The 16,913-nt window shown below is 46.5% G+C and overlaps 1 protein-coding gene across 1 annotated transcript in view; it reads right to left on the bottom strand.

The window, feature by feature from the left end:
- AUTS2 (autism susceptibility candidate 2) overlaps window positions 1–16,913 on the bottom strand; it is a gene marked incomplete at its 5' end in the record, with an annotated part of 567,626 nt that overhangs the window by 8,257 nt on the left and 542,456 nt on the right. The window contains 10 exons of the mRNA XM_017735278.1: window positions 24–55; window positions 1,353–1,430; window positions 1,941–2,082; window positions 5,598–5,669; window positions 7,183–7,212; window positions 9,049–9,120; window positions 10,392–10,487; window positions 14,615–14,659; window positions 15,093–15,313; window positions 16,821–16,907. Coding sequence (XP_017590767.1) covers window positions 24–55; window positions 1,353–1,430; window positions 1,941–2,082; window positions 5,598–5,669; window positions 7,183–7,212; window positions 9,049–9,120; window positions 10,392–10,487; window positions 14,615–14,659; window positions 15,093–15,313; window positions 16,821–16,907 — 875 coding nt within the window. The remainder of the gene's footprint in view (window positions 1–23; window positions 56–1,352; window positions 1,431–1,940; window positions 2,083–5,597; window positions 5,670–7,182; window positions 7,213–9,048; window positions 9,121–10,391; window positions 10,488–14,614; window positions 14,660–15,092; window positions 15,314–16,820; window positions 16,908–16,913) is intronic.

A 16,913-nucleotide genomic window follows, 5' to 3' on the forward strand; every position in this document is an offset into this window, starting at 1 on the left:
GTGTGGCTGCCCAGGGGAGTGAGGCCGCTGAACGACGCCGGCCGGTTGAAGGGCTCTGCAAACCAACACAAACAGCTGAAACTCCCTGATGCTGCCAGTTCTCCTACAGCACCACTGGGGCATCCTACTGCATCCCAGCTGTGCCCAGCAGTGCTGGAACAGCATCCCCCCACAGCACAGCACAGCAGGGTTCTGAGGGGCTGGGACACTAAACACGTGGGTTTGTTCCTGGCCATACCCATGGCACTGTCTACCAGAAAAACTCCCTCTTAAAGAAAATCAAGATGTTAAAATACAAATGGTACTTCAACTGAAGCCTGCAAACATCTCCAGTTTTACTTCCTTTCATTTCCTTCCATGGAAATGTCCCTTGCTAGTCAGACTATTAACTCTGGCAACTGTGCTCCAAACACCTTCAGGCCATGTCTCCTAAACCTGAGCCAGGGTATAAAAAATAAAATGTCCTGTTACACTGATGTGTCATGCTGGCCTGAACATTCTGTGATTCCCTTGGTGTTTGTTGCTAATACTACACAGAAGGCTAGTATGGACTGAAAAATGCTGGAGCAATTTTTTTAGTTGATGCATACAGGCCACAGGAAAATCATATAAAGCAAATTCTCGCTTTATTTTGGAGCAGTCTAACAATTTTGACGAAGTCACTTCTGATAAATACCAGCACAGAGAAAAAGAAGCCCAAAGCCAGCATTTTCCATAGGCACCAAAGTGCAGAATGATAAACCTGCACTGTGTGTTTGCTGTACCAGTTTGGTGACCCTCCTAAATCCTTCCCCATGCAAAATAAAATAATGCCAACTTAGAGTCCTGGATGCTCCCATAAGGAGCAGATCACCTCATTACAACAGCAGTAAGGTAAAAAGGAAATAACAGCATCTGGTAACTTGGGTGGTTCTGGTTTTAAATGTGTATTCACTAGTTTTCCATAACAGACACGAGGCCAGATCACAAGATTTTAAAGTTATGTTTCCTATTCACTTTGATGGAAAAAACAGACATTTAAGTAGGATTTAGGAAAAGAAACATCTCTGTGATCCGAAGCCTTGCCCTTAAGGCAGTTTTTTACTGGATTTAAGCATAACTCCAGTGAAACCCAGCCAGCCCTGCCACTCTGCTCCTCTAATGTCCAGAAATATTTCAAAACACACCGTCAGTGACTCTATTCTGCGTGTTTAGAATTTCTACCTGGGTAAAGACTAAAATTAAACAGCTAAAATGTGCCATTTGTAAAGGTTAGTAAGCAGAATACTCAGAGTGACTCCACAGAGGAGATCTGTAATTTCTCAGTGGTCAGTGTGTCAGCTGTACTCCCCGTGAGCTGAGAGAGGACGTACCTAAATGAGCAGCTGGGTTGAGGAAGTTGCTGTGGTGAGGTGGTGGGCCAAAAGGAGTCCCAGCTGGATGCCCCCCACCTGCCAAAACAAAGCAAAAGGGGTCAATTCCCAGAAAAAGCTCAGAGAGGGACTCGCTGTGCTCTGGGCTGTCACTTCTTAAACAGCTCATATGAGCTGACACTGCTGTGCCCTGCGTGGGGCTCTCAGGATCCCATGCAAAGAGCAGCTGCTTTTCCAAACAGAAATACCCAGTTAGAGGAAAAGGGATGCAGGGGAATGAATGTTTCAGGTCAGAAACAAAAAGGCAGTGCATGTGAAGTACAGCTTATTTCCAACATCTCATCTCCATGATCATCAGACATCAGTCTGTGAGGGAATGTCCCTTCATGTTCTACCTGTGCAGCGTTTCAGCAGGTTGGGCTTTTATAAAAGCATACAGAATAGTTTTAAATACTTATCAAATAGACCAATAGCCCCTGGCATGTCTTGCAGAGAGTTCATAAGCCAAAGCATATGGGAAATTCATGGCAAGGATTAGCATTTTAATGAGCAAGGAGCAAGAAGGGGATTTCACTTCTCAGTACTCACTGGCTGTGGAGAAGAGAGTCGAGGGCCGAGCCAGGTCATGGGGATGGTGGATGGCTCCAAAAAGGCTGGGGCCTGGTGGCCTGCTCAGAAATTCTGGTTTCAGGCCAAAGTCCAGCTTGTGTGGATCAGACTGCATCTGTTTCTGAAATGGAAAACAGGACTTGGAAGAGACTGAAAAGGTAACAGCAAAAGGCACTTCCAGAATGATGTGGGTAGAGCAGCTCAGTCATGCTGACATTTTAACAAGAATATTGGATTTTGGGACCCCGAGCACAGGTGCACAGCTGTTTTCCTGGAAGGGAGATCTAAGGCAAAGAGGGAAAAGCTCAGGCTCCTGCATATTTCCTGCCAATTTCACCAGTGTTTTCACATATGCTCACATCCACCCCTCCAGGGTGTTCAACACAGAGCTGCCTTCAACAGCAAACATAAAAATCTCTAAGGAGGCCTCAGACACTTGCTGAGCTGCAAGGACAGGTCGGTCCCACAGTAATAAATGGGAATGGTCCTGGTCGCAGGTGGGCAGGGGACACGGACACCAGAACCACTCATTTCCAAGAGAAAGCTGCCACCAAGAAATGCTGGATGCAGAGCATCCTCCAGAGCCTCTCAGGCTGCAGCGAGGGGCTAAAAGGAGCAAGAGTGCAGAGCAAGAGTGTTTGAGTCCCACTCGGACAGCTCCCGCTCCAGATTCAAAGTGCTGCATATGTTTATTTACATGTGTTAGAGTCAGCAGCCTCTCTTTTGTGAGGGGAATTTGCTGAGGCAGCTGTATTGTGAGTGAGAAGTAGATGAAGGATGGGCTCTTCTTTGTGCCACATCCTCGTTTCAGTGGTGCCTACTTCAGGAGTTTTATAGAATGAAGGAAGAAAACCAAATTCCCAATTACCTGTGCTGCCAGAACTCCCTAAATGCAGATTGCTGATTAACCGTGCAGGGCAGCTGAAAGGATTGATAAATGGGTAACATGGAACCAGGAGATCTCAACAGTAATTCTGGAGCAGGCTACGCTTTATAAATCAGTATTTAAGACTGTGCCAGCCCCGAGTACAGACTATTACAATGATATAAATATGCATGTTAAAAAGTTATGATCAAATTAATGTGCATGCCTAGTAGCTGTTTTTCAAGTGCTAGAAACATGTCTGTGTAGCCATGAGAACAAAAAAAGAAAAAAAGACAGAAAACAAGAAATAAAAAAGAGAAACAAAGGCATTTTCTGTGTCTGGAGATAATGGCCTGCAAGAATACTGAAATGGCAAAGGTGGCCAAGTTAAGGTCATGTCTTTTAAGAAAGTAACACTGAAGTGCTTTAATAGTTAAAAGGAGTTCAGAAAATACAAATGCCTCAGTTGAAGCCTGTGTGCCAGATTTTTATGCTGTGAACTCTTTTTATTCTTTTTTAACAACCAAGTTATAAACCCCTGACAGGCATTACTCAGAATAGCAAAAGCTGGCTGAAGCTTTAATTGCAGCCATATGAATGGTGCTGCTCTAAATAATGAACAAATCCCTGTCTGAAGAGGAACAGGAATACCACGGATGTGTTAAAAGATTTCTGAATGTGTTGGTTTACCTTAAAATAGTACCAGAGAAATGGTCACATTTCTTTTATCCCCAGTTTCTGTTCAGGGGAGCACCCCCTGGATGCCAATCCTTCCGAATGTATTTCCAGAAAATGTGTAACACCTTAATGTGGTGCCCACGAAAATCAATGTAGATGTCTGCACTGCTGTCAGATCAGGCTGGAAGGCCTTTCCTAAAGGAGAGAGGCCCAATTATGGAGCATAAATCCTCTCCTGAGCAGTGGTCAGTGTAAGGAGGGTGTAAATGTGCTCTGTGCCCTGAGCTGCTGTGCAGCCCTGCGGAATTCCTGGGGCATGCAGAGGTTACCCAGGTCTTGCTGCAGAGGCACAGGCAGCCAAACAGCATCTGCAGCTGCATGCAATTTTTCCTGAGGTCAGGAAGGTTGTGTTTTAAAGTTTCCCATCGTGCCTGCTCCTTCAGTGCCTGGCCCTCTGCAAGCAATTACTAGGCCAGATCGTTACTGGCAGCAGGCTCGCGGCACCACATGCAAACTGGAAATCAACCCCTTTGATTCCCTGCTCTGTGGTCAGGCAGCACCTTCATCTTGTGCAGAAGAAAAGGCACCTTCACAACCATGGGGTAGAAGGAGAAATTGTCCTGTGTGAGCCTTCAGGCAGAGATTCACCCTTTGTGGTCACATGAGCGGGGGGGACACTCCAAATCTCCTTACTGACCAGACACACTTCTCACTTTTTCTTGAAAATATCATCATGCACAGCCTCAAAAACTCAAGCAACATCCTCTCCTGTGCTTCTGAGCTTTATTCCTGCTTTTTTTTTAACACGCAAGGTAGAAAAGAATGAGGTAAAAGAAACGGCTGTATGAAAATGGCATTTACTGTGAGTTATAAATATACTGGTTTGACCTCTCTCTGAATATCAAATCAAGGAAGATTCAAAGGACATAGATAGCATGGGAATAATAATTTCATTTCAAGAAAATACCTTTTCAATAAAATAAAAGAAGGACATATAACTCTCTAGGTCTATAACCTTGTCTTTTTTGATAATGGGAAGATGAATGAAGATCACTAGCAGGGGAAACATAAGGAAGCAGAGAAGAGAGATATGTCTACTGCAGCAAATTAACCTGTCAACCTTGTTTAAAAGGGTTATTTTTAAACTCTATTAGCTGCAGGTTTTCATAGCTGTTCAACATCTTCATATTCTTACCTACACAATGCAAGTGCATACACAGACTGCAGAGTGCTGTGGATTCCCTGGTAATTTCAGTTTCTAACACAAGCTATTGACTCCTGAAGTATGAGCAGTGAAGAGCAGCAACCATTCCTGACTCGCTGAAAAACTTCAGGAGCAACACAAGATTCTTCAGTGATGAGAACAGTGAAAATACTACAAAGGGAAAGAAACCTTCCCAGAGCCCATGTGCAATGGAAATACAGTTACAGTACGAATGGGAAACTGCCCATGGCCTTCACCCTTGAAGTCTCAGAGCTTCAAAAATAATTAAGACAGGACTTCCATCCCTTAACCTTCGGTGCAGTGAGGCAGTGTCTGATAACACAACATGCCCTGAGAGGCTGTGCCTGCCTGGGCAGCCTGGACACATCCCTGTGCCACCCTCCAGCCATGAGGGCTGTGAAGGAAGAGTGATGGGAGCCTGTGCAGCCACACTGGGTAAAGCATCCTAGGGACAGGAGAAATCCGCCTGCACTCTCGCCTGCCCCTGAACATTAATAGGAGGAATGGGATACACGTGCCCAGCTTCTCCAGACTTTAAAAAATTCCCACTTGATACAGTTGTGTCCTCAGCCATAAATGAATAAATAAAAGCCACCTTGTGCACCCTTCCAAGCTACAAAGCTGTAGTTATGGCCCAGGATCAGCTGTCCTTGCTCCAACACATCCCAGACACTCTGCTGGGACTCTGCCTTTAGCTTTTCATCCTTATACCAACTCTCAGAAATGAGGCTTCTGCTCAATGCTGTGTGTGTGTTACTTTACCAAGGCACTGGCCATGGCACAGAAGTGCCCAGCTGAGAGCCAACTCTTCCTCTCAGAGCTCTGCTCTGGGCCCTTCACCCCCAGTCCAGGCTGCCCAAGCACTGACCTTGACTTTCTGTTGGTGATGGTAGATCTGCCAGGCGATGTGAACGTGCATAGCACACCACTTGCCAGGTTTCTGGAAAAACAAAACATGTGAATCAGTAACTTCCAAAAACCTGTGATGCTTTGTCCTGTTTCTAGAAGAAAATAGACCCTGAGCCTGGTCTGGTTTGGTGTGGGGGATCCCCACACCAAGACACCTGAAAGCAAAGGGTCTCCCTTCAGTGCCTTTCCTCTCCATCCTCCTGGAAAATCGAGAATGAGAAGACTTTGTCCCTCACTAGGGAATTTATCCAGCTGTCCATGAACGCTCCAGTCTGACACACTCCTGTAATCCTCTGATGCCACTGGCTGAGTGCAGCTTGTGCTGCTGAAAGCTGTGAAGCTGTGTCCCAGTCAGCAGCTGCCCTGCACAGCTGGACTGTTCACAGCTGCACACTCGGGTCATTTCCACAAATGCAAGGATTGGCATTTCCACCAAAAGATGAAAACCAAAGTGGTTAAAACGTCACTCTGGTTTTCAAAATTCATCTGACTCCCTCATGTAATTGCTGGTCTGTCCGTCCAAGACTTCAGCTCATAAATATACTGAAAACATTGGAGGTCACTCAATTCTGTTTGGGGGGCGGGGGGGGTCTTTGCATCCTTCCTGTCACCCCAGAGTCACAGGGAGGAGAGAGGGAGGCAAGAACCAGAGTGCTTGTTAGGTCTCCTGGTTGAGTTTGTACTCCATTTCCAGCACAGCTGGAAACTTTGTCTGACAAAGACTCATTTGAGGATATACTTTCTCCAGTTTTGTTACTTAGGGGTCTGTGGTTACCTACACAAGTAATGACTCCTGCAGATTTAAGAATTATCCCAGAAACTCAAGAGTCTCCTTAATTTACTTGTGAATTAAATCTTCCACAAACTACGGCACACAGTCTGCCTTCTATTTCTCGGTGTGTATCAATCAATAATTAAATTATACAAACTAAACTATCTCACAGCAATACTCCCCTAAGCTCAAGCCCTTTGCTAATTTGCAAAAACTGGCTGTGCTAGTGATTTAGTAAGTTCATTATATTGAACTCTAGACCTTTTTCTTGAATATGCTGAAAAATTAACAAAACCACTTTTTGGATGACTGATAGACTGGATATTTAGATCCTTATTTCTAAAATATTCTGTGTTTGAAGTGGATTGTCTGTCTACAGTGGACAGTGAGATACCTGGGTGGGATGTACCACACTGAGTAACACTGAAAACACACAGTAAAATAACAAAGCAAACTCCTCCAGAGTGCAGTGAAATAACAGGGAATCACTGCTAGGATCTCTAGGGTTTGCCTCAGGAAACCATGATGGATCATCAATATTTAACCTCGAGTATTCATGTGAGGGGTTGCATGAGAAGAGGAAAACTTCTGACTTTGAAACTCTGCCTTGTCCTTGAGTGATCAGGAGCTGCAGGAGTGCCCATGCTCTCCCCAAAGGCAGGGCAGGACAGCCCAGGTGACACTGGGCAGCTCTGATTTGGAATTATTCCGTGCTGCAACCCAGTGGGACCGAGCCAAGCTTGACAAACGGGAGCACAGCAAGATTTCTTACCCTCAACATGGGCCTGAACGGATCTGTCAACTGTGAAGAAGAAATGACAGCTTGGTTACACACCTGTCACTCAAACAATTGCTCTAATTAACAAATCTGTATTGCTTCATTAAGAGACGAAATTAAAATGTTAGAATTTTACTTTCAAATGAAGCCCTTTTGGATAATAATTAGTCCTGAGCCTCCATATCCGTGCTGTCCCCTCCCCCTGGCTGTGGCCTCTGAGTGATGACGAGCAGCTCCAGCAGGCTCACACAGAGCTCTGGCCTCTGGCAGCAGCAGCAATTTGTTGATTTAATGCCACAGAAATGGCTGGTTAACTGCACTGATGGAAGCACAGATCTGTCCTTTGGGCAAACTCCTGCTCTCATCTTTCAGAGCTCCTCAGCTCATGGCAGGGCTGGAGAATGGACAGGGCTCGATCCCCTGGATGGGCTGGGATGGCTGGAGTGGGGTGTCAGCCACGCCCTGCACACCAGCAGTGTGCCCATCCACCAGCCAGGGCATCAGCCTTGTGCCTCACTGCTGCCTGAGGTCTTCTGACATAAATGGGCTTTGCCTAAATTACTTTCACACTGAAGCAGATGTTGGTAAACAGGGCCAACATAAAAACCCAATTTTCTCATTTTTATTTTTGATGTGGCCTGTTGGTGCTTTTTTTTGGGGCTGGAGTGGGGTGTCAGCCATGCCCTGCACACCAGCAGTGTGCCCATCCACCAGCCAGGGCATCAGCCTTGTGCCTCACTGCTGCCTGAGGTCTTCTGACATAAATGGGCTTTGCCTAAATTACTTTCACACTGAAGCAGATGTTGGTAAACAGGGCCAACATAAAAACCCAATTTTCTCATTTTTATTTTTGATGTGGCCTGTTGGTGCTTTTTTTTGGAGTAGATTATTTTCTTATTCCCCTTTTTTGCTCATATTTCATCAATAAATGCTGGGAAATAATTCAATTTATTGGGTACTGCTCATTCGTTTTGGATTTTCTGTTTTGAAATGCAATACTAAAGGAGATTTATAGGTGCAGAAGGTACTTAGCAGGCGCAGTGATGGCGTAATGCATCATCTTGAAATAATCGAAACTCACTCCCAGTTGAAAGGGAACATAAAGCTAAATGACTTCCTGATGGGAGGCTCTGGTTATCTGTGCACTTAGATAAACAAACAGAAATGTGGTTCCTTTTGGTGTAAAGCTCAGCCTCAGCTCCAGCACTGAGCAACCCAAAGCACTGCAGCCTGGCACAACGCAAAGACAACAGCTCTGCAAGCTCAGCCATGCCCCAAGCTGGAATTTTAGGGAGAGCTCCTCAGTGCTTCTGTCTGAGAGTTCTGCTAGAAATACTCCTGTGTGGAGTTCCTCATGGCAAACAATGGCCATGAATCCAAACACACCAACAACCCACGGGCAGAGAGACAAAGTGCTGAGGCAATAAATGCTGTTCACATCCGCTGGAACTCAGAAACCCAGAGGCACCAAGTGATCAATAAAGTGCATCCGTATTTCACTGGGGCAATCAATGCTACAGTAACCCAGGGAATAGCTGCCATTACCCACATTAAAAACAATTACAGAGTACAAACACAAATCTTGGGAGGTTTGTACATTTTCTCTGTTGAACTGGACTTTTATGCCTTTACCCCTGGGCCTGGGAGGAGAGAGCTGCCAGCAAGGACAGAGCTCTGCCACTGCACAGGGGCTGTTTTAGATGTTCCCACAGAACTTCTGCAGCCCTCACTGATGGAACAGCTCAGACAGCTTTGGGTTTAGGGCGTTAATTTGGACATACTGAGGATGGCAGCTTTAGCATTCAAGGTTTTCAGGAGGAATGGATTTACATGAGAAAAAAAAAACCAATTTTTACAGACCCGTGGATCTTTCTGTAGAAGGGTGTGTGGGACCGTTCCAGGTCTGGCTGCAACATCAATAGGATTGGAAGTCTGGAAATTCCACAAGGAAAGACAACACTAATGAGCTGCACAGCAGTAACAATGCCTACAAGCAACAGAATGTCCAAATAATAGTTCTTTATCATTACATTGCCTAAGCAACAGAGATAAACTTTTTATAAAGGAAAGGAGAACCATTATAATCCACTCAGTAATATGGGTATTATCATCTCCATACCCACACTTCGACTGGCCACCAACTTCCCATTACTTTAATCAAAACCACTGAGGGACCAGTGACTGTTTAAACTGGAAAATCTTCTAATGTGAAAAACCTGATTAGGAACACATTTATGACACAGCAGCAAAAGCAGCATTTGGAGGACCCAGCCCCTGCTCTGCTGATTATCACTGATGCTCTTGGCACACAGAGCATCACTGCACAAGGACCTCAACTCCATCCACAGGGACTGCCACAAAATGGACATCAGGAAAAGTAACATCCAGTTGGAAAAAATGGAAGCCTTTCCAATTATTAGAATGTAAACAGTCGGTTAATAAAATGCAGCTTTGTGGGAAACAAAACCCCCAACAAAAAACCCCAACCCTGCCACATTTAGACAGAGCTTGTTCCTGTGTAAAAATGAAGAAAATAGAAATCAGCTCCAGCATAACTAACAATTAAGTGAGTTGTTAACAGTCTGATTACCATACAGATGAAGAATCCCACTAATGAACTGCAATTTACATATTCACTCATTAGAGTGGATGGGCCAATTTAAGGAAGGTGTCTCCTCTGCAGAAATTCCAGTCCTGATTTCAGTCTTTCATTGCAAAGTCTACAGACTGACTTCCTCCCACTGATAAATAAAGAGTAACTCCATGAAAATGAAAGAAAAAAAGCCCTGAACTCGCCACGTTTCTCTCTCCCAGCTATCACCCATGAGGAGAGCCAAATCAGTGCTCTGCACTGTGCTGGAGCTGGGAGGTAATTATGGAAATGAGTAAACAATAATGAACACCATTTCTTAAAATCCTGATTATTACATGACCTTTCATTAATGCACACCATCTCAGAACTAATTATATTGCTTCTGAAGTTAACTGTGCCATTATATAAATAATTAAAAAAAAAAAAAAGTTTGTAGATGTATCTGAACCTCATGAGAAATAACTTCTCTTTGCAGTACATTTGGAAAAAGGCAATTGTCCCCTGTGGAATTAAGCTGTAGGTCAGACCTCAGCTGCTCCAGGATGTGAACCACATGCTAACCCCACCCCTGTCCTGGCTCCCAGGCTGTCCCAGGTAATTCCTGCCTTACCTTGGGCTGGAAAGCTCCTTGCAGTGAGCCAAAGGGGCCGGTGGGAGGGATCATGGGAGGAATACCTGATACAGCTGGAGGATAGGAGTGAAACAGCTGCAACAGAAAGAGAACAACATCAACACTGGGGCACCATGAGCACAGCCAGCAGGGCAGGACACAGAGAATTCCTGCATAATAGTAGGAAAATGTTACATGGAGAAAACTGAGAAGCATTGAAGTGATCTCATTGCAACGATGTTAGTTAAAGCAGTCGATGGGATGTTCACAGATGTCATGAGGTTTAGAGCTTAAAAGCAGTTCCAAAATCAGACAGCCAGCAACCTGTCCCTGCCTTGGGCCAGCAGAGCGTGAGGGAGACGTTTTCTCCTCAATTATTAATTTTTAAATTGGAGAGAGGTTTTAAATGGTTTCAGTCTGTGAGTCGTTTCAAGAGAAAAGACAGAATCCTGAGCTGAATGAGACTCAGAAATCTCCTGTTTAAGTGGAAAAAAAAAAAAACCCTTACGAGTTCTAGGATATTGTATCATTAAAACTCCATTAGTACGTTGGGATTTTAATAGTATCTGTAGGAAATGAGGAAAATATGCACAATTCTTACTTCATTAGCCTGTCTGAGAGGATATCCTGCCACATCTAATATTAGCAGACAGACAATCTGATTTGTTAAAGATTAGTATTTAAACAAAATGTTAAGGCAGAACCTCCCAGAAATGTAGGGGACTTTTCTATAACCAGAGACTGCTCAGCACAAAGATGTGCCCATCTCCCCAGACTTCCCTGACCCCAGTGCTCTGTCCTAAGAGAATTTGGGAAAAAACCACGAGAGGCTGCTCTGTGCTAATGCAGACAAACACAAGGGAAACAAGTGGGTAAATTAGACAGATAAATTGTTCCCTGGCAGGGTGGGCAGGCCCTGGCACAGGGTGCCCAGAGCAGCTGGGGGTGGCCCCGGCGCCCTGGCAGTGCCCAAGGCCAGGCTGGACAGTGGGGCTGGGAGCAGCCTGGGACAGTGGGAGGTGTCCCTGCCCATGGCAGGGGTGGAAGAGATGGTTTTTAACATCCCTTCCAACCCAACCCACTCTGTGATTTTGTGATAAACCACGACATCCTCATCTGCCCTTGGCTCTGTGCTCTGCCTGTGAACCTTTGGCTCCTTCTGAAACAGAAAATTCACCCAATTCCATGAAAATGCTGCTATCACACACCAAACTGCTTCCTGGTAGGAGTCAGGGATTCAAAGCATCACACTCCAAACCCATTCTCTCACCATGAAACCTCTGGATCTAGGAGGGGATGCATCTAGGAGGGGATGGCTGCCAGCTCCACTGGAATTGCCACCCAAAAACCTACCAGGGGCTCTCTGGCTGAGACCAATTCCCCTCTGACCATGGCTGAGCAAAGTCCAACTACTGTGTGCTACTTTTAAGATCAAAATAAATGAGTTAATGGCCAATTGAACAGAAGCAGGACTGGGCAAAGTCAAAGACTGGACGTGAGGGGTGGGAAAACATTGAGCAAATCCCATCCCAGGTAAATCAGTACCACAAAGTTGTGATGGATTTGGTTATGCCAGGCATACACGTGTGCTTTTCTTTATCATTTTTCCTTCCCCTAGCTTATCTTGCAAGGTCATTTATCCATATTATATTTACTGAGAGCTGAGAAAACATTTCAGAGGTATCACAAGATTTTCTCAGTTAAAAAGCCTGGTATTGAGCCTCTGTTCATGTTGCTACTGTTGTTTTAATTGTATTTAATTTGGACCTGCTCCATCCAGTGGTGCAGAAAACATTTTGAGATTAGTTGATACTGAACTGTAGGCATCTGAGAAACCATTAAGAGACATTTGTCCTCATTTACAATAACTTTTAATGAGCAAAATGTGCTTTAAATTCTCCAGTGTCTTCAGTCTTTAATTCTGTGTGTAATGGACTAATTCTAAGTGATGGAAAAAGATGTAATACTTCGTATTCTATTGGCTATGACTAATAATAAGGAATTCTTTGCTCAGAGTTTTATAACAAATGGTAAGTTAATTAAATGTGACCTTTCCTCAAGGTCAGACTTATTAATAAAATATAAACAGTGTATCTCCATGATTAATTTGTATCAGTTAAATTCCTCCAGCTTTCAGAATGCACCTTTCATAGTCAGTGCTTCCTTTTTCCCCAGTATTCCTTCTCCTTTGAGCAGCAGTTTTCCCTTCTAGCTCTCCCTGGGCAACCATGCAGTGACCACAGCTTCCCTTGGCCAGGTGTATGTGATGCTAAACTAGACCTGGCACCAGCTGTAGGTAAAAGCAAAGCCTCACTGTGCTAAAAAAGAAGAAATAACACTGATTTAAAACTCAGCATTAGCTTCTGTGTGAGCTACACTCCCTGTTCCAAAGTAGATGGATTTTAAGTCTCAAACAGACCTTGTTCTCCTACAAAGTTCACCTACACTTACTGCCAACACTTTTTAAGGTATCTGAGTTCCTGGTGTGGATCTGTAGCGGAAGCTGTCGTCCCTAGGAGCAGCTCTGTGGAGGCACCACAGTCTGACAGTATTTGTATTTCTCCTGCCCTGTGGGTGTGCCCCAGCCCAGTTCAGGGTCTGCTCTGCGCACCTGCAGCTGCTCCAGGCAGCTCCTGTTCCCTGTGCCCTGACCAGTCCCAGAGGTGGGACCAGGGGGACACTGGGCTGGGCTGGCCTGGCTGGGGTCACAGACACTCTGCCACCCCAGTGCAGACACCATGGGCACTCCCTAGGATCAGCTGCTGAGTGTCCCCCAGTGACCATGGGGCAGCCCCTTCCCAAGGACAAACCCTTCCCCAGGGAAGGCAGAGGGACCAGATCCGTGCCCTGGGCCCCAGCACGGCTCCCTGGCTAAGGGGGCACAGCACGGAGCTTTCCTGACCCTAAAGGGGGTGAGGCCGTGACCTCTGCAATCCAGGTAACTCCCCCATTTCTAAGAGATTATTTGAATTTCAACAGCAGATACAGCTGGACACTTCAGCAACACTTCCTATCCTACATTGCCACCTTCTGTGCTTGATTTGTCTAAAATCCATGTACCATCTCCCAATTCTGAGTTCCTGCTGGGATCCACAGGCCACACTGATGACAGTGTCTCTCCAGAACCCATGTGAAGCCCAGCACATCAGAGAGCAATGTAACACTCACTGGTGCAGGGGAGCAGCAGTGCCCTTTGGAGGGGCGGTGGGAATATCTGCCCAGGGCTCCTGGAGCTCTGAGCCTGCAACGCTCTCTGGTCCCAGCTGCTCACATGAGGTGTCAGACAGGGACAGACTGCTCAGCTGCAGGACAGGCTGTGAGCTGGGCTGGTGTTTAATCCAGACATCATCGTCTTAACCAGTTTTTTTTGCCCAGTTCCACTTCTAAGCAAAACCAACACATAAAGCCAAATGCTCTGCAGATTTCTGAGTGCTGATGCAGTACTCCTTCTCTCATCAAAATATTGCTCTTGGATTAAGGAACTCTTGCCAGACACCTGTCTCTGCCAATAGGATGAAGAAAACACAACCCAGAGTTCAGCGGCAAATGAATCAGTGGATTCAAACCCTTAGGAGCAGAAGCTTTACTTTCAACTGGAATTTTAAAAATCAGTCCAGGTACTTGATAAGTAACGTTTTTAGTAGCTTAGGTAAACACATCTAGTGCATAGCTGGATTCATGCTACTGTCATCAAACAGAGCTTTCAAAACATAACAAGCCCAGTGGATCAGATGAGCCTTTGAAATCTGAGTAAGAAGACAGGTTTTCAGATTTTATCAAACAAAATATGATAGATTGGGAAAACGATTAGATTATCTATCCCTGAAGGATTTGTATGATAGTTTGTCAGTTCATTTCAAGTTTCTTAGCAAAAATATCAGCCCAAGGGTTTGTGGCACAACTGAAACACCGTGATGGAATCACTGCCCTCTCCTGCTTCATGGAACAGTCAGCTCCTCTGTCTCATCTGTTCACATCAAACCTGGCTCCAAATGGTGTGTGAGCAAGAGATCTTTTGACTGGAAAAGCTGATACTGCATCTTTATCAGAAACAAGCACCACGAATGCAAGCCTTCAAAAGCCAAAGCAACCAAGGACGATAATGGTAAATCCTGGAGTGATGATCAGGGAGAGATTTGACACTGTGCCATTGATTGAGTGGTGATCCCAACCCACCACAGAAAAGCAGTGAAGTCAGTTGGAAACAGAGCAATAAAACTCACACTGTGACGGTAGAAGGGGTCAACTTTTGTAGGATATTTGTCAAACTGCAAAGGGATCAAAGCACAAACTAGTTACTTTATATTTCCTTGTGTTACTTCTGTTGGCAAAATAAAGGACAACTTCTCTGTTATTTGGTAACCAACAGAGAGGAAAAAATATGCAGAAAATTAATTTCCTATGAAACTGGGATTTTTCTTTCTTCAAAGTAAATCTAGGTCTTTTCGAGACAGGACAAAGGAGGAAGCCCCAGAGTGCACACTCCAAGCAGGACTGGCCAGAGCCTTGTCCCTCAGTCCTGTGCTGCCACCTGAACCTCTCACATGGGGACAGAGGGACAAGCCCTGCCCCTCCTGCCCAGACACCCCTGGGCAGCACAGGAGCCCTTCCCCACAGCGTGGCAAATTCTCTGCAATACTTTGGTAATAAAGAATAGAGTTGTGCTCTACTTATCCTCACATTTCTGCCTGGGGTACGCACCATGGGCGGTGCTGGCGTCGGCATGATGGCAGTGGGAGGGATGGCGTGGGGGAAGGGCGTGAAGGTGTGCTGGTGGGTGTGTTGGTGTGTGTGCTGGTGCTGGTGCTGGTGCTGGTGGAACTCTGTCCTCAGGTAGGGCGGTGGGCCCAGCGAGGCCCCGCGGTCGGCGCTCTGCGAGGCCAGGAACCGCGTGTTCAGCTCCTGGCGCAGGAGGTCTTGTTCTGAAACACACAACCACAGAGCCACAGCATTAATGGCCTTGGAAAAGACCCTCGAGATCATTGCATCCTACCTATGACCTGACACCACCTTGTCACCCAGACCACAGCACTCAGTGCCACATCCAGCCTTGTCTTAAACACCTCTAGGGACGGTGACTCCATCACCTCTCTGGGCAGCCCCTGTCAAAGCCCAATCACTCTTTCTTTGAAGAAAGTTTTTCTAATGTCCAACTGAAACTTCTCCTGGTGAAGCTCAAGGCTGCTCCCTCTCCTCCTGGCCCTGTTCCCTGGCAGCAGAGCCCGACCCCCCCGGCTGCCCCCTCCTGTCAGGGACTTGTGCAGAGCCACAAGGTCCCCCCTGAGCCTCCTCTGCTCCAGCCTGAGCCCCTTTCCCAGCTCCCTCAGCTGTTCCTCACAGGATTTGTGTCCCAGGCCCTTCACCAGCCTTGTTGTCCTTTCTGGACATGCTCCAGCATCTCAACATCCCTCCTAAACTGGGCGGTCCAGAACTGGACACAGCACTTGAGGTGCGGCCTCACCAGTGCTGAGTACAGGGGAAACCAAACAATAAAACAATCCCTCTGAGCTCTGGGGCTTTTCCAGGCCTTGTGCCACTTCCTTTGCTGTCTGTGGTAGCAATGCTTCATTTAAAATTTCCTGGTGATAAATCCTGACACAGTACAGGGTAAGAAAGCTCCCTCAGGTTTTCCCTCAGATCCCAAAGGCCTCAGACATTACAAAATGTGCATTTCCCCTCTCACCAAGCCTGTTTTCACATTCCTCTGAGCATTTATGGACAGGGACACAATCCTAAACAGGTGAGGGTGTACAAGCAAGCTGGAGTGAGCAAACAAGTGGCTGCTGCTCACATGAGTACCCTGGTACACGGACACACACACTGATAATCCTCCATTTTCTTCCCCTCAGTGACCTGGTGAGGCCCTGGCACAGGGTGCCCAGAGCAGCTGGGGCTGCCCCTGGATCCCTGGCAGTGGCCAAGGCCAGGCTGGACATTGGGGCTGGGAGCAGCCTGGGACAGTGGGAGGTGTCCCTGCCCATGGCAGGGGTGGCACTGGATGAGCTTTGAGGTCCCTTCCAACCCAAACCTTGTGAACACTCCCGAGCTCAGCACTGCTGTGAGCACAGTCAGCACAGATTCTCCCTGCAGCCAGGGAAGCTCTGCAGGACACAGACCACAAGTGCATGAAGACCTTTGCTATGGGGGTCACAGACTCTGTGTGGGCACATCGTGAACTCTGCTGGGTTTTTACTGTGGGTTGAACAAAACAAACCTGGCAAAACCACAGCCTTCCAAAAGCAGTCGCTCCCAGGGCACAGGGACTGTCCCTGAGTATATCTAGGCTTTTTTTTGGCTTTGCTGTCACTTTGTTCAGCAGTGAGCACAGCCTCTCCCCACCAACAGCCCTCACCAAAAGGCCCAAACCCCAGCCACTCTGACTAAACCCACCCACACCGCACGGGCGGTGCCAGCCCTCGCAGCTCTCACCTGAGTAAGTGCTACCAGCTGGGTGTCCTGGAACCTGCAGCGTCCCTGATGTCAGCGGGGGTGGAGGGGGCAGAGCCGTGGGAGGGGCAAACA

The sequence above is a fragment of the Corvus brachyrhynchos genome, unplaced genomic scaffold (genome assembly GCF_000691975.1).
Source record: "Corvus brachyrhynchos isolate BGI_N302 unplaced genomic scaffold, ASM69197v1 scaffold15, whole genome shotgun sequence".
Taxonomy (NCBI): domain Eukaryota; kingdom Metazoa; phylum Chordata; class Aves; order Passeriformes; family Corvidae; genus Corvus; species Corvus brachyrhynchos.